Below are 15,000 nucleotides of genomic sequence, written 5' to 3' on the forward strand. Positions count from 1 at the left end.
AAGTAACATAATTAACCAGTGACTTAAAAGGTGAGACTTAAAATATCCTAAAAACACCTAAAAAAACACGCCATGAGGAGAAAACCGGACGTGACCTGTCTTGCCTTAGAAGCAAATAAGATCAAGTGACTTCAGGTTGGCGCCCAGTGAGTGTGATTCCACAACAGGGAGCTCCATTGCCTTAGAATGCATAGAGAGGACTGAGCATGAGTCTTTTAATGACATGATTGAAACTCAGAGAGTGTTCATGCACAGCACTCCCCCTCTTTTAGTGCTATACGTGAACACTCTGAATTTTGGTCATGTCATTAAAAAGACTCATTCTCAGTCCTCTCACTGCACTCCAACGCAATGGAGCTCCCTGTTGTAGAATCACTGCTTACATACAGACTTAGGCCATCACTGGGCGCCAACCTGAAGTCACTTGATCTTATTTGCTTCTAAGGCAAGACAGGTCACGTCTGGTTTCCTCCTCATGGTGTGTTTTTTTGGGTGTTTTTAGGATATTTTAAGTCTCACCTTTTAAGTCACTGGTTTATTATGTTACTTGTTGACCAGCATGATGCTGCATATCGCGGTTATTATGTCATGTTTTTTGTTTTATTTTCTCTACAACTAAATGTCTGATGATGGAGATATATCCTCTCTGAAACTGTCGCGCAATAATTAATGTCAAGAAATTCGAGGAGCCGTGCACAAACCTGCCTGCACAAAGCCAACACACTGTCCCATTCAAGCCACACATTCAAGAAGAGCAGGAAGAAAATAAAACGTAAAGACCGAGAAGAATAAGAGAAAAACGAACAAACACATGAACAGGTACATGCAATTCACACTCACACTAACACACTCACACACACACAACACACTCACTTTATCCTCCTCCAACACGGCACCTTCAAGACGCACCGGTGCACGCCCCGTCACATTCCGTGCAGCCTTGACCCCCTATCAACGGGTTCTAATGCCGCAGTAATCCGTCTGAGTCCTCGCCAATCGGCATCCGCCTCGACCGTCTCTCCATCACCTCCGGGAAGACTTCAGCCGCCTGTGTCCTTGGAGGCGATGAGACATTCCAAGACGCTTTAAGGCCCCTTCACACTGTGCCGACTCTTTGCCACGACTGCTCAGCGACTTTTGGATTTGAAAAATCGGCTCCCACGCTCCAAGAATTGGGGGAGCGACATGCTGGCAATTAGTCTCAAGACGAGTCTCAACTGTCATTTTTCAAATGGCACCATGTCTACGACAACCACGACTCGGCCGACCGATTGGCTGACAGTAGCAGATGGTCTTGACGACGGCCTCGCAGACGGTCGCCAACTCTCGACAAGACTGTTTGTGAACTGATTGGCCGACCAGTTTGCCAACATTTGCCAAGGAGTTGGCCGACGGCCTTCCCTACGGTCTTCCCGACTGTCTTGGCGTCAGCCTTGCCAACTTTCGCCGAAATCTACCCAAATTTTGAAAGGATATTTTGGCCGCAGACATAAGAACATAAGAACATAAGAACACAGGAGTCTACAAGAAGCCGGTAGGCCTGTACGAGGCAGCTCCTTTGACCCTAAGCTCCCGTGTATCTAACCCCACCTAATATCGCTGTCCATGAATTTATCTAGTCAATTTTTTAATGTGACAATTGTATTGGCACTCACCACATGACTGCTAAGCCTATTCCACTCATCCACCACCCTGTTAGTAAACCAATTTTTGCCTATGTCCCTGTTGAATCTGAATTTATCCAGTTTAAACCCATTACTTCGTGTCCTACCCGGTTCTCTTACCAACAAAACCTTATGAATGTCTCCCTTATTAAAGCCCTTCATCCATTTATAAACCTCGATCATGTCTCCACGCACCCTTCGCCTTTCTAGAGAATGCAAGTTTAACTGTTTGAGTCTTTCCTCGTATGGCAAGTTTCTCAACCCCTGAATCATCTTCGTCATCCTCCTCTGCACCGATTCTAACATTTTGATATCCATTCTATAGTAAGGTGACCAGAACTGAACCGCATAGTCAAGATGAGGTCTAACTAATGCTAAATATAGTTTGAGGAAGACTTCGGGGCTTCTGTTGCTTACGCTCCTTGAAATAAATCCAAGTACCCTATTAGCTCGATTTCTAGCTTGAATGCATTGTGCCCTTGGACGGAGATCAGAGCTCACTAAGACCCCTAAATCCCTCTCGCACCCAGACCTGCTTATGAGAGTGTCATTTAAGCAATAGTTATGTGAGGGGTTGTTCCTACCTACACTCAGAATACTGCACCTCCCTACATTGAACTCCATCTGCCATTTATCCGCCCAGTCATACAGTTTGTTGAGTTCACCTTGGAGAATACTAGTGTCCCGATCCGACTCAATTACTCTACCGATCTTGGTATCATCTGCAAATTTACTAACATCACTACTAATTCCTGTATCTAAGTCATTGATATAAATAATAAACAAAAGTGGACCTAATACCGAACCTTATGGGACCCCACTCGTAACACATCCCCAGTCAGATCTTTTACCATTGATTTGTACTCTTTGCTTCATATTGCTAAACCACGCCTTGACCCAGTTCAAAACTTTACCCTCTACTCCGTGAGCCTGTAATTTAAGCAACAGTCGTTGGTGAGGAACTTTGTCAAACGCTTTACTAAAATCAAGATAGATTACATCATAATTTTCATCTCTGTCAACTGCCTCAAATACTTTATTGTAGAAGGACAAGAGATTGGTGAGGCATGACCTACCTTTTTATGAACCCATGCTGCGAGTCGTGAATTAAGCTATGTTTCTCTAAATGCTCCCGAATGTTCCTGGCTATTATGGACTCCAGCATCTTGCCTATAACCGATGTTAAGCTAATTGGGCGATAGTTTGAGGCAACTGACCTGTCCCCCTTTTTAAAAATCGGCGTCACATTAGCTACTTTCCATAGGCTCGGCACATAGCCAGTATTTACCGACATCTTAAAGATGTCGGTTAGTGGGTCACTGAGTACATCACCTAATTCCTTTAATACCCTCGGAAATATCCCGTCAGGACCTGGCGACTTGTTCTTCTTAAGCTTATCTATCTCATCCTGAACTACTTGCCTGGTAATGATTATATCCCTCAATTTGTCGCCATCCCCGCCCTCGTACACCTGAACTCTTTCCGGTATAGTCGTTCGATCCTCCTGTGTGAATACTGAAAGGAAGTAGTCGTTCAACAATGTGCTCATATTTTCGTAATTTTCTACTAGCTAGCTAGACATCTGGCCAGCACTTTCCTTTCATGGGTCTTGGGGTACATAGGCTGTAATTGGCCGCGGCTTTCCGTTCTGCTATTCAGCCTCAGGGAGGGGCAGCAGGAGTGCGTGCGTGCCAACGAAACGTAGCCATGTCCAGGTGTTGTTGTTGTGCTTGCAATTGAGGAAGGGAAGGGGGGGAGAGGAGGGATGGGAGAGGAGAAGGGGAGTGAGGGAGGAAAGGAATGGAAAGGGGAGGGGAGGGGAAGGAGAAGGGAGAGAGGGAAGAAGGGATTGGGGAGGAGAAATGTGTGTGTGTATGTGTGTGTGTGTGTGTGTGTGTGTGTGTGTGTGTGTGTGTGTGTGTGTGTGTGTGTGTGTGTGTGTGTGTTTATATTTCGACGGAATAACAGTTGGTTTGTCTCTCATTTAATTATCTATTCTTCACTTCATCTCTGCTTCATCTCTCATCTCCATTTCTCAGCAACTCTATTATCTTGTTACCTGGTCATTCTCTCCTCTTCAACTCATCTCTCTCTCTCTCTCTCTCTCTCTCTCTCTCTCTCTCTCTCTCTCTCTCTCTCTCTCTCTCTCTCTCTCTCCCCATGTTGGAGGTACGGAGGGAGGGTTTTTAAATAAGAACATAAAAACATTAGACGTAAGGAGTCTGCAAGAGGCCGGTTGGCCTATACAAGGCAGCTCCTGTAATCCTAACCCCACCTTACCTCACTATCCATGAATTTATCCAACCTCTTCTTGAATGTATCTATGGTATTGGCACCCACATGACTGCTAAGTCTGTTCCATTCGTCCACCACTCTATTGGTAAACCAATTCTTGCCTATGTCTTTGTTGAATCTGAATTTATCTAACTTAAAACCATTGTTACGTGTTCTACCTGGTTCTTTTACAACCAGAACCCTATTTATTAAAGCCCTTCATCCATTTATAGACTTAGATCAGGTCACCTCACAACCTTCGCCTTTCTAGAGAGTGTAGATTTAAATACTTCAGTCTGTCCTCATACGGCAGGTTTCTCACCCCTTGAATCATCTTTGTCATCCTCCTCTGTAGAGCTTCTAACATCTTGATATCCACTCGATAGTAGGGTGACCAGAACTGAACCGCATAATCGAGATGAGGTCTCCTCTAACCTCCATCTCCATTCCCAGCATCTCGCATCCGTTCCTGGGCGACTACGTGAGGCTGCGGCAGAACGGGCAATGGAAGAAGTTGGCGGCCGAGACAAACGACCAGTACGTTGTGTTTGCTGATATCGTCAACAAGATCACGCGCTCGGCAGGCAAGGTATGGAGCAGGAGGAGCAGGAGGAGGAGGAGAGAGGGGTGGGGAGAGAAAGTGTACAGAAGGAGAGAGAAGAGAGGGAGAGAAAAGATGAATATAAAGAAGGAAATGAGAAAAAAAGAATTAAAATGAAGAGGAAGAAGAAAAAAAAGTGCATAGGTGTGTGTATGATGAGAGAGAGAGAGAGAGAGAGAGAGAGAGAGAGAGAGAGAGAGAGAGAGAGAGAGAGAGAGAGAGAGAGAGAGTTATGCGTAAAAAACTCCCCCCCCCTCTCTCTCTCTCTCTCTCTCTCTCTCTCTCGCTCTCTCTCTCTCTCTCTCATTTCTTTATCTTCCAACGGACTACAAAGAGGACAATGAAGTGTGTGTGTGTGTGAGAGAGAGAGAGAGAGAGAGAGAGAGAGAGAGAGAGAGAGAGAGAGAGAGAGAGAGAGAGAGAGAGAGAGAGAGAGAGAGAGAGAGAGAGAGAGAGAGAGAGAGAGAGAGAGAGAGAGAGAGAGAGAGAGTGTGTGTGTGTGTGTGTGTGTGTGTGTGTGTGTGTGTGTGTGTGTTCATCTCCCTCTTCTTCCTTTTCCAGCATTTTCATCCTCTTATCCTGTCCTTTCTATCCCTCATCTTCCCTTTCTACAGCATCCCTCATCTTCCCTATCTACAGCGTCTATCATCTTCTCTAACCTTCATCTCCCTCGTCTTCCTTTTCCAGCATTTTCATCCTCTTTTGTCCTTTCTATCCCTCATCTTCCCTATCTACAGCATCTATCATCTCCTCTAACCTTCATCTCCCTCTTCTTCCTTTTCCAGCATTTTCATCCTCTTTTGTCCTTTCTATCCCTCATCTTCCCTATCTACAGCATCTATCATCTCCTCTAACCTTCATCTCCCTGTTCTTCCTTTTCCAGTATTTTCACCCCTTATCTTCTCTCCTATCTATCCCTCATCTTCCCTTTCTACAGCATCTGAGCAGCATTTGAGTAGCGGGCTTTTTTTTCCACATTTGTTACCTTTTTTTATGCCCTTGAGCTGACTCTTCTGCTGTAAAAAATAAAAAAATAAAAAAAATCCCTCATCTTTTTCCCTACCTACAACATCTATCTCTTCTAACTTTTCCCTTCCCTTTCTCTACCCAGTTTGTGCCAATCCTCCTCGCTGTCTCCACCAACTCGCTGCTTATCCTGGACCAGCGAACCCTTCAGATCAAGTACAGGATACCGGCTCTAGAGATACAGAGGATATCCCTGTCGCCCTACCTCGGTGAGTACACAGATAAAAGTACTCAAAGGTAGATAGGGTTGAGTGTAGACAGACAACCAGGTGGATATAGAGGTAGACAGTTGGCGTATTTTAAGATATCTAGGTCAGTGTGTGTGTGTGTGTGTGTGTGTGTGTGTGTGTGTGTGTGTGTGTGTGTGTGTGTGTCGGGTTCTCAAGAGTGTTTTTTTAGGTTCATGGTACAGAGGAAGGGTCAAACTATCACCAGGGTCATGAAACTACCCCTGGACCCGGACTGATGCACACACACACACACACAGACACACACACACACACACACACACACACACACACAAACAGAAACAGGCAAACGGTGAGCATAGAAGCTTAAAGAATGAAGGAGCTGAGTACTGTGTTGTCTACGTCGGTATGATAAGACACTTTCGCTTTTCACATCAGCTATTTCTAAAGGTCAAAGAGGGGATCAGTCGGGTTCTAATGAGTGTTTTTTGAGGTTCATGCTACAGAAGAAGGGTCAGACTACCACCAGGATTATAAAACTACTACTGCAAATGCCCCAAACTCCTACGAAAGCTTTGCCAAATATGTGAACTTGGGCGACGAATGTTGTAAAATACGACCCTTGGGCTCTTCGTCTCATCAGCTCTCCTCCTCTTACTGACAGTCTTCTACCTCTTGAATTTTGCCACAGTGTTACCTCTCTTTCTATCTTCTATCGATATTTTCATGCTGATTGCTCTTTTGAACTCGCTAACTGCATGCTTCCCCCCCTCTCGCGGCCCCGCTGCACTCGACTTTCCACTCTTGCTCACCCCTATCCTGTCCGAAACCCTTATGCAAGAGTTAACCAGCATCTTCATTTTTTTATCCCTTCCGCTGGTAAACTCTGGAACAGCCTAACTTAGTCTGTGTTTCCTCCTGCCTACGACTTGACTTTTTTTCAAGAGGAGAGTATCGAGGCATCTCTCCTTCCGAAGTTGACCTCTCCCCTTGCCTCTCGTGTAGTTTCCTTTCGTTGGAGCAGCGTCTAGCGGCCTATTTTGTTGCTGTTTTTGTTTTTGCCCTTGAGCTACCTCCCCCTCCATAAAAAAAAAAAAAAAAAAAAAAAAAAAAAAACACTACTTGCTTTAGGAAGATGGAAGAACTCGCTCTGTAATGTCATTCAAAGCGTGAGGATGCATTAAGAAGTTGGACAGAGCACTTGAACACGTTATATAAACCTTGACAGTGATATCAGGAAGGAGTGAAGGAGCTGAGTACTTCTTGCATTAGGAAGATGGACAGAACTGGCTTTGACGTGTCATTGAAACCGTTAGGATGAAAGAGCCGGTTACTTTGTGCATTAGAAAGTTGGACAGAACACTTGAAAACGTCATTTGAAGAGTGGAAATGGTAGCAGGAAATTGATCGAAGGAGAATGAGAGAATGATAGTAGAATGAAGGAATGATAGGAGTGAGAATGATAGAATTATAGGAGAATGATAGAATTATAGGAGAATGATAGAATGTTAGGAGAACGATACAATTACTGAGAATGATAGAAGTGAGAATGATGGAATGACTGAGTGAAAGAAAGATAGGATGATAGAATGGTATGAGTGAGTATGATAGAATGATAAAATGATAGATTGTTAAAATGATATGAGAATGATAGGAGTAGTGAGGATGATAGAATGAGTGAGGATGATAGAATGAGTGAGAATGATAGAATGAGTGAGGATGATAGAATGAGTGAGGATGATAGAATGAGTGAGAATGATAGAATGAGTGAGAATGATAGAATGAGTGAGAATGATAGAATGAGTGAGAATGATAGAATGAGTGAGGATGATAGAATGAGTGAGGATGATAGAATGAGTGAGGATGATAGAATGAGTGAGGATGATAGAATGAGTGAGAATGATAGAATGAGTGAGAATGATAGAATGAGTGAGAATGATAGAATGAGTGAGAATGATAGAATGAGTGAGGATGATAGAATGAGTGAGAATGATAGAATGAGTGAGGATGATAGGAGTGAGAATGATAGAATGAGTAAGAATGATAGAATGAGTGAGAATGATAGAATGAGTGAGAATGATAGAATGAGTGAAAATGATAGAATGAGTGAGAATGATAGAATGAGTGAGAATGATAGAATGAGTGAGAATGATAGAATGAGTGAGAATGATAGAATGAGTGAGAATGATAGAATGAGGATGACAGAATGAGTGAGAATGATAGAATGAGTGAGAATGATAGAATGAGTGAGAATGATAGAATGAGGATGATAGAATGAGTAAGAATGATAGAATGAGTGAGGATGATAGAATGAGTGAGAATGATAGAATGAGGATGATAGAATGAGTAGGAATGATAGAATGAGTGAGGATGATAGAATGAGTGAGAATGATAGAATGAGTGAGAATGATAGAATGAGTGAGAATGATAGAATGAGGATGGTAGAATGAGTAAGAATGATAGAATGAGTGAGGATGATAGAATGAGTGAGAATGATGGAATGAGTGAGAATGATAGAATGAGTGAGAATGATAGAATGAGGATGATAGAATGAGTAAGAATGATAGAATGAGTGAGGATGATAGAATGAGTGAGAATGATAGAATGAGTGAGAATGATAGAATGAGTGAGAATGATAGAATGAGGATGATAGAATGAGTGAGAATGATAGAATGAGTGAGAATGATAGAATGAGTGAGAATGATAGAATGAGGATGATAGAATGAGTAAGAATGATAGAATGAGTGAGGATGATAGAATGAGTGAGAATGATGGAATGAGTGAGAATGATAGAATGAGTGAGAATGATAGAATGAGGATGATAGAATGAGTAAGAATGATAGAATGAGTGAGGATGATAGAATGAGTGAGAATGATAGAATGAGTGAGAATGATAGAATGAGTGAGAATGATAGAATGAGGATGATAGAATGAGTGAGAATGATAGAATGAGTGAGAATGATAGAATGAGTGAGAATGATAGAATGAGGATGATAGAATGAGTAAGAATGATAGAATGAGTGAGGATGATAGAATGAGTGAGAATGATAGAATGAGGATGATAGAATGAGTAAGAATGATAGAATGAGTGAGGATGATAGAATGAGTGAGAATGATAGAATGAGGATGATAGAATGAGTGAGAATGATAGAATGAGTGAGAATGATAGAATGAGTGAGAATGATAGAATGAGTGAGAATGATAGAATGAGTGAGAATGATAGAATGAGGATGATAGAATGAGTGAGAATGATAGAATGAGTGAGAATGATAGAATGAGTGAGAATGATAGAATGAGTGAGAATGATAGAATGAGGATGATAGAATGAGTGAGAATGATAGAATGAGTGAGAATGATAGAATGAGTGAGAATGATAGAATGAGTGAGAATGATAGAATGAGTGAGAATGATAGAATGAGGATGATAGAATGAGTAAGAATGATAGAATGAGTGAGGATGATAGAATGAGTGAGAATGATAGAATGAGGATGATAGAATGAGTAAGAATGATAGAATGAGTGAGGATGATAGAATGAGTGAGAATGATAGAATGAGTAAGAATGATAGAATGAGTGAGGATGATAGAATGAGTGAGGATGATAGAATGAGTGAGGATGGTGAAAGAGCCGGTTACTTCTTGCAACAGGAAGCTGGACGGAATACTTGAAAAAGTCGTTTGAAGAGTGAGAATGATAGCAGGAGAGAGTGAGGGAGAGGAGTACTTGCCCTAACATTCACCCCCCCTTCCCCCCTCCCCCTTACCTTACCTTACCTTACCTCACCTAAGCACCTTTACCTTACCTTTACCTATGTACATCTACCTTACTTTACCTTGATTTTTTTTTTATTTCTACGTTTCTGCCTATAGCTGGGGTAGTCTTTCTTGGTGGGACTTGATGGTCTGCCCCAGCCCGTTATGGCGCAGGCAACTGTTTATAGTGGAGACATCTTGCTTGGCTCATGCTGCCCCCAGAGCTCATCTTTGAGAGATAATTTATGGTCCGGGTTGACAAGTGGTCTTCAGGACAGCATATGGGTAGTCTCGACTGTGACTGAAAAATCCCAGCTTGTTGCAGTGGGCAGGACGCGAACCCACGTCCAAGAGAACGCGGCGCCCACATGAGAACCACTCAGCCACCGCCTCCCTTATGTAGCCTTCCTATGCACCTCTGCCTTCCCTTACCTATTGATCTTTGCCTTACCTTACCTTGAGAACGTTAATCGAAAATATGGACCATAAACGAAAAGAAGAAGAGAGAAAGGAGGAAAGGAAGGGAGCGGAAGAGAGAAAAGATAAAGGAGGAGGAAAAAAAAGACACATGCAGCCCCTCATAAGCCCAGACAAAGCCGCAGCAACATTCCTTATCAGACCATCCCCGCGTGGCCACTATCAAGGCACTTCACCTGCCAGGATGAGCAACCGCGTCACGTGATAGCAGACCACCACCACCGTCACCACCACCACTACCACCACCAACACCTCCACCACCGTCACCACCACCACCACCACTACCACCACCACCACCACCACTACCACCACCAACACCTCCACCACCGTCACCACCACCACTACCACCACCAACACCTCCACCACCGTCACCACCACTACCACCACCAACACCACTACCACCACCAACACCACTACCACCACCAACACCTCCACCACCGTCACCACCACCACCACCAACAACAGCAACAACACCGTCACCACCACCAACAACAATACCAACACCACCACCACCAACACCCTCACCAACACCACCACCAACACCTCCACCGACACAACTTGAACCTGCATTTTCACCTCCACCACTATCATTTCCACCACCATCACCATCACCACCACCACCACTACCACCACCACCAATCGCTACCTCCACCACCACCACTACCACCACCACCAATCGCTACCACCACCAATCGCTACCTCCACCACCACCACCACCACCAACAACAACAACAACAACCCTCACCACGACTATCACCACTATCTCCACCACCAACACCGTCATCACCACGAGGATGACAAGGCGGAGATGGCGGTGAGATTAGATGATGTGTTGGTGAAGTTAGGTGTGTGTGTGTGTGTGTGTGTGTGTGTGTGTGTGTGTGTATGATAGTTACGCTAAATTAGATTAGGTAAGGGTTGGTTTCAATTTGGTTAGATTAGTTTAAGTTCGGTTTGGCTGTGTTGGACTAAACAAGGGTCGGTTTAGTAAGGGGATGCTGTGATTGAGGGGTCAGCGTGCCGTGCCGGTGGCGCGTGCAGGTTCGCCTCTAGCCCGCCTCAACAGCTGGGATTTTTCCGTCACCGCCGAGTGGCCTAAGACCACCCATATGCTGGCTTGGAGACCACCTATCAACCCGGACTCTAGATTCTCTCTCTAAAAAAAAAAGAGGATCAAAGATAAGCTCCCGGGGGGTAGCATGAGCCAAGCAAGATGGCGCTACTGTAAAAACACTTGCCTGCGCCACATCGGGCTGGGGCCGACCATCAGCCCCACCAAGAAAGCCAACCTCAGCCATAGGCCGAAACGTATAAAAAAAAGTTGGTTTGCTTTGGTTAGGATGGTTTAAGTTTGTGTTAAATTAAAATGGTTATCTTTTTTTTACATCAAAGGAAGCAGCTAAAGGGCAAAAATAAATAAATAAATAAATGCCCGCTAAACACTGCTCCTATAAAAGAGAGCAGGGAAGAGTGGTCAAAAGAGAGGTCAATTTCAGGCGGCGAAGTCTCTTGACGCTACACTCTAAAGAGGCCAAGTCGTAGACAGAAGGAAATACAGACGAAGGAAGGCTGTTTCATAGTTTACCAGAGAAAGGGATGAAGGAATGAAGATGCTGGTTAACTCTTGCATAAGGGATTTGGACATTCTAAGGATGAAGGAATGAAGATGCTGGTTAACTCTTGCATAAGGAATTTGGACAGTATAGGGATGAAGGAATGAAGATGCTGGTTAACTCTTGCATAAGGAATTTGGACAGTATAGGGATGAAGGAATGAAGATGCTGGTTAACTCTTGCATAAGGAATTTGGACAGTATAGGGATGAAGGAATGAAGATGCTGGTTAACTCTTGCATAAGGGATTTGGACAGCACAGGGATGAAGGAATAAAGATGCTGGTTAACTCTTGCATAAGGGATTTGGACAGTACAGGGATGAAGGAATGAAGATGCTGGTTAACTCTTGCATAAGGGATTTGGACAGTATAGGGATGAAGGAATGAAGATGCTGGTTAACTCTTGCATAAGGGATTTGGACAATACAGGGATGAAGGAATGAAGATGCTGGTTAACTCTTGCATAAGGGATTTGGACAATACAGGGATGAAGGAATGAAGATGCTAGTTAACTCTTGCATAAGGGATTTGGACAATACGGGGATGAAGGAATAAAGATGCTGGTTAACTCTTGCATAAGGGATTTGGACGTTACAGGGATGAAGGAATGAAAATGCTGATTAACTCTTGCATAAGGGATTTGAACAGCATAAGGACTTGTGCAGCTGGATCGCGAGAGGGGGGAGGCATGCAGTTTGTAAGTTCAGAGGAGCAGTCAGCAGGAAGATATCGATAGAAGATAGAGAGGCAACACTGCGGCGGAATTTGGGCGGTAGAAGACTATCAGTAAGAAGAGGGGAGTTGATGAGACGAAGAGCCTTTAGCCCATATACCTAACGATGGGCAAGGAGGGGAGGAGGAACACTAACCCACTTCCTCTTCGTACTCTTGCATAAGGGATTTGGACATTACAGGGATGAAGGAATGAAGATGCTGATTAACTCTTGCATACGGGATTTGGACGTTACAGGGATGAAGGAATGAAAATGCTGTTTAACTCTTGCATAAGGGATTTGGACGTTACAGGGATGAAGGAATGAAAATGCTGATTAACTCTTGCATACGGGATTTGGACGTTACAGGGATGAAGGAATGAAAATGCTGATTAACTCTTGCATAAGGGATTTGGACGTTACAGGGATGAAGGAATGAAAATGCTGATTAACTCTTGCATAAGGGATTTGGACGTTACAGGGATGAAGGAATGAAAATGCTGATTAACTCTTGCATAAGGGATTTGGACATTACAGGGATGAAGGAATGAAAATGCTGGTTAACTCTTGCATAAGGGATTTGGACATTACAGGGATGAAGGAATGAAAATGCTGATTAACTCTTGCATAAGGGATTTGGACGTTACAGGGATGAAGGAATGAAAATGCTGATTAACTCTTGCATACGGGATTTGGACATTACAGGGATGAAGGAATAAAAATGCTGGTTAACTCTTGCATAAGGGATGATTGATGAGAAAAAAAAGAAAAAAAAGAGGAGGACTAGGAGGGGATGGATGTTGATGTTCGCCTGTTTGCAAAGCCTCTCGTGGAAGTTGTTGTGGTTTTCATGGGCTGTTTCGTGATGCTGGTGATAGGTTTACACGACTTCTGCATCAGGAACGGGAAGATCACCTTTGAAAAACCGGTTAATTTCCTCTGTGGCCTTGGGTTAATCTTCTCTCGCACCCATGAAAACCCGGTTCATCTCCTCTCTCACCCATGAAAACCCGGTTAATCTCCTCTCTCACCCATGAAAACCCGGTTAATCTTCTCTCTCACCCATGAAAACCCGGTTAATCTTCTCTCTCACCCATGAATACCCGGTTAATCTCCTCTCTCACCCATAAAAACCCGGTTAATCTCCTCTCTCACCCATGAATACCCGGTTAATCTCCTCTCTCACCCATGAAAACCCAATTAATCTCCCCTCTCACCCGGTTAATCTCCTTTCTGAACCGGTTAACCTCCTCTCTCACCAATGAAAACCCAGTTAATCTTCCCTCTCACCCATGAATACCCGGTTAATCTTTCCTCTCACCCGGTTAATCTCCTTTCTGAACCGGTTAACCTCCTTTCTCACTCATAAAAACCTGGCTAATCTCCTCTGTGGCCTTGGGTAACAGTCGTAATGCCAGCTAGTTACCTTTAATTATACAAGCATTAATCTCTCTCTCTCTCTCTCTCTCTCTCTCTCTCTCTTTCTCCTTCCTTCCTCCTTTTTTCTCTCTAATTCCTTCTATTCCTCCTTTCCCCTCTCTCTCTCTCTCTCTCTCTCTCTCTCTCTCTCTCTCTCTTCCTCTTCTATTTTCTTCTTTCTCTGCCTCTTCCTGTCTTCCATTTCCTTGCTCCCCTTCTATTCCTCCTTTCCTCTCTCTCTCTCTCTCTCTCTCTCTCTCTCTCTCTCTCTCTCTCTCTCTAATTTGTTCTCTCTTCCTCTTCTATTTTCCTCTTTCTCTGCCTCTTCCACTCTTCCATTTCCTTGCTCTCTTTCTCTTAACAGACGACATCGCGGTCCTGCACGTCAAGCCCGCCTCGCCCACCGCTGACGTGACCGGCTCCCAGAACCTCAACCCGGGATGTCTGTTTGGCTCGGACGAGGTGAAGCGGAAGGGTGACCTGGTGCTGCAGACGGGTCACGTGATCGAGGTAGTGACCAAGCTGTTCCTGGTGGTGCAGAACGCGGCAGGGAAACCCCCGGATGTGAATATTTCCACCGAGTAAGTGAGGGAAGGGGAGGAGGGGGGAGGAGAAAGGGGGCGAGGAGGGGAGGAGGAGAAGGAGGTGGGGGGAAGGTGAGGAGGTTTTTTTTTTTTTTTTTTTTTACGTCTATGCCTATAGCACCGGTAGGCTTGCTTGAGGGGCATGGATGGTATTCGGCCCCAGCTCGTCATGGCGCAGGCAAATGTTTATAGTGGCGCCATCTTCTCTTGGTAAGGGAGAGGGGTGTTTAGGGGGTTGGAGAAGGGGAGGGAGAGAGAGGAAGGGAGGATTGGGAAAGGGGTTGTGTGTGTGTGTGTGTGTGTGTGTGTGTATGTGTGTGTGAGGGAAGGTTGAGATGGGAGGAAGGGGGGTAAGGGGAGAGTGAGGAGGAGGAGGAGGAGGAGGGAGGAGGAGGAGGAGGAGGTGGGGAGGAATGGTAGGGGGGAGAGGGGTGTTTAGGGGGTTGGAGAAGGGGAGGGAGAGAGAGGAAGGGAGGAATGGGAAAGGGGTTGTGTGTGTGTGTGTGTGTGTGTGTGTGTGTGTGTGTGTGTGGGTGGGTGGGTGGGTGGGTGGGTGGGTGTGTGAGGGAAGGTTGAGATGGGAGAAAGGGGGGGAAGGGGAGAGAGAGGAGGAGGAGGAGGAGGAGGAGGAGCAGTTCGAAGGAGTGAGGGAAGGAGGAGGAGGTGAGGGAAGGAGAGAGGGGGCTAGGA

General features: G+C 44.7%; 1 protein-coding gene across 1 annotated transcript in view; it reads left to right on the top strand.

Moving 5' to 3' along the window:
* LOC126988328 (unconventional myosin-Ia-like) overlaps window positions 1-15,000 on the top strand; it is an 87,227-nt gene that overhangs the window by 71,196 nt on the left and 1,031 nt on the right. Inside the window, exons 22-24 of the mRNA XM_050846384.1 lie at window positions 4,392-4,527; window positions 5,651-5,774; window positions 14,091-14,307. Coding sequence (XP_050702341.1) covers window positions 4,392-4,527; window positions 5,651-5,774; window positions 14,091-14,307 — 477 coding nt within the window. The remainder of the gene's footprint in view (window positions 1-4,391; window positions 4,528-5,650; window positions 5,775-14,090; window positions 14,308-15,000) is intronic.

This window comes from Eriocheir sinensis, chromosome 69 (genome assembly GCF_024679095.1).
Source record: "Eriocheir sinensis breed Jianghai 21 chromosome 69, ASM2467909v1, whole genome shotgun sequence".
In the NCBI taxonomy this organism is placed as follows: domain Eukaryota; kingdom Metazoa; phylum Arthropoda; class Malacostraca; order Decapoda; family Varunidae; genus Eriocheir; species Eriocheir sinensis.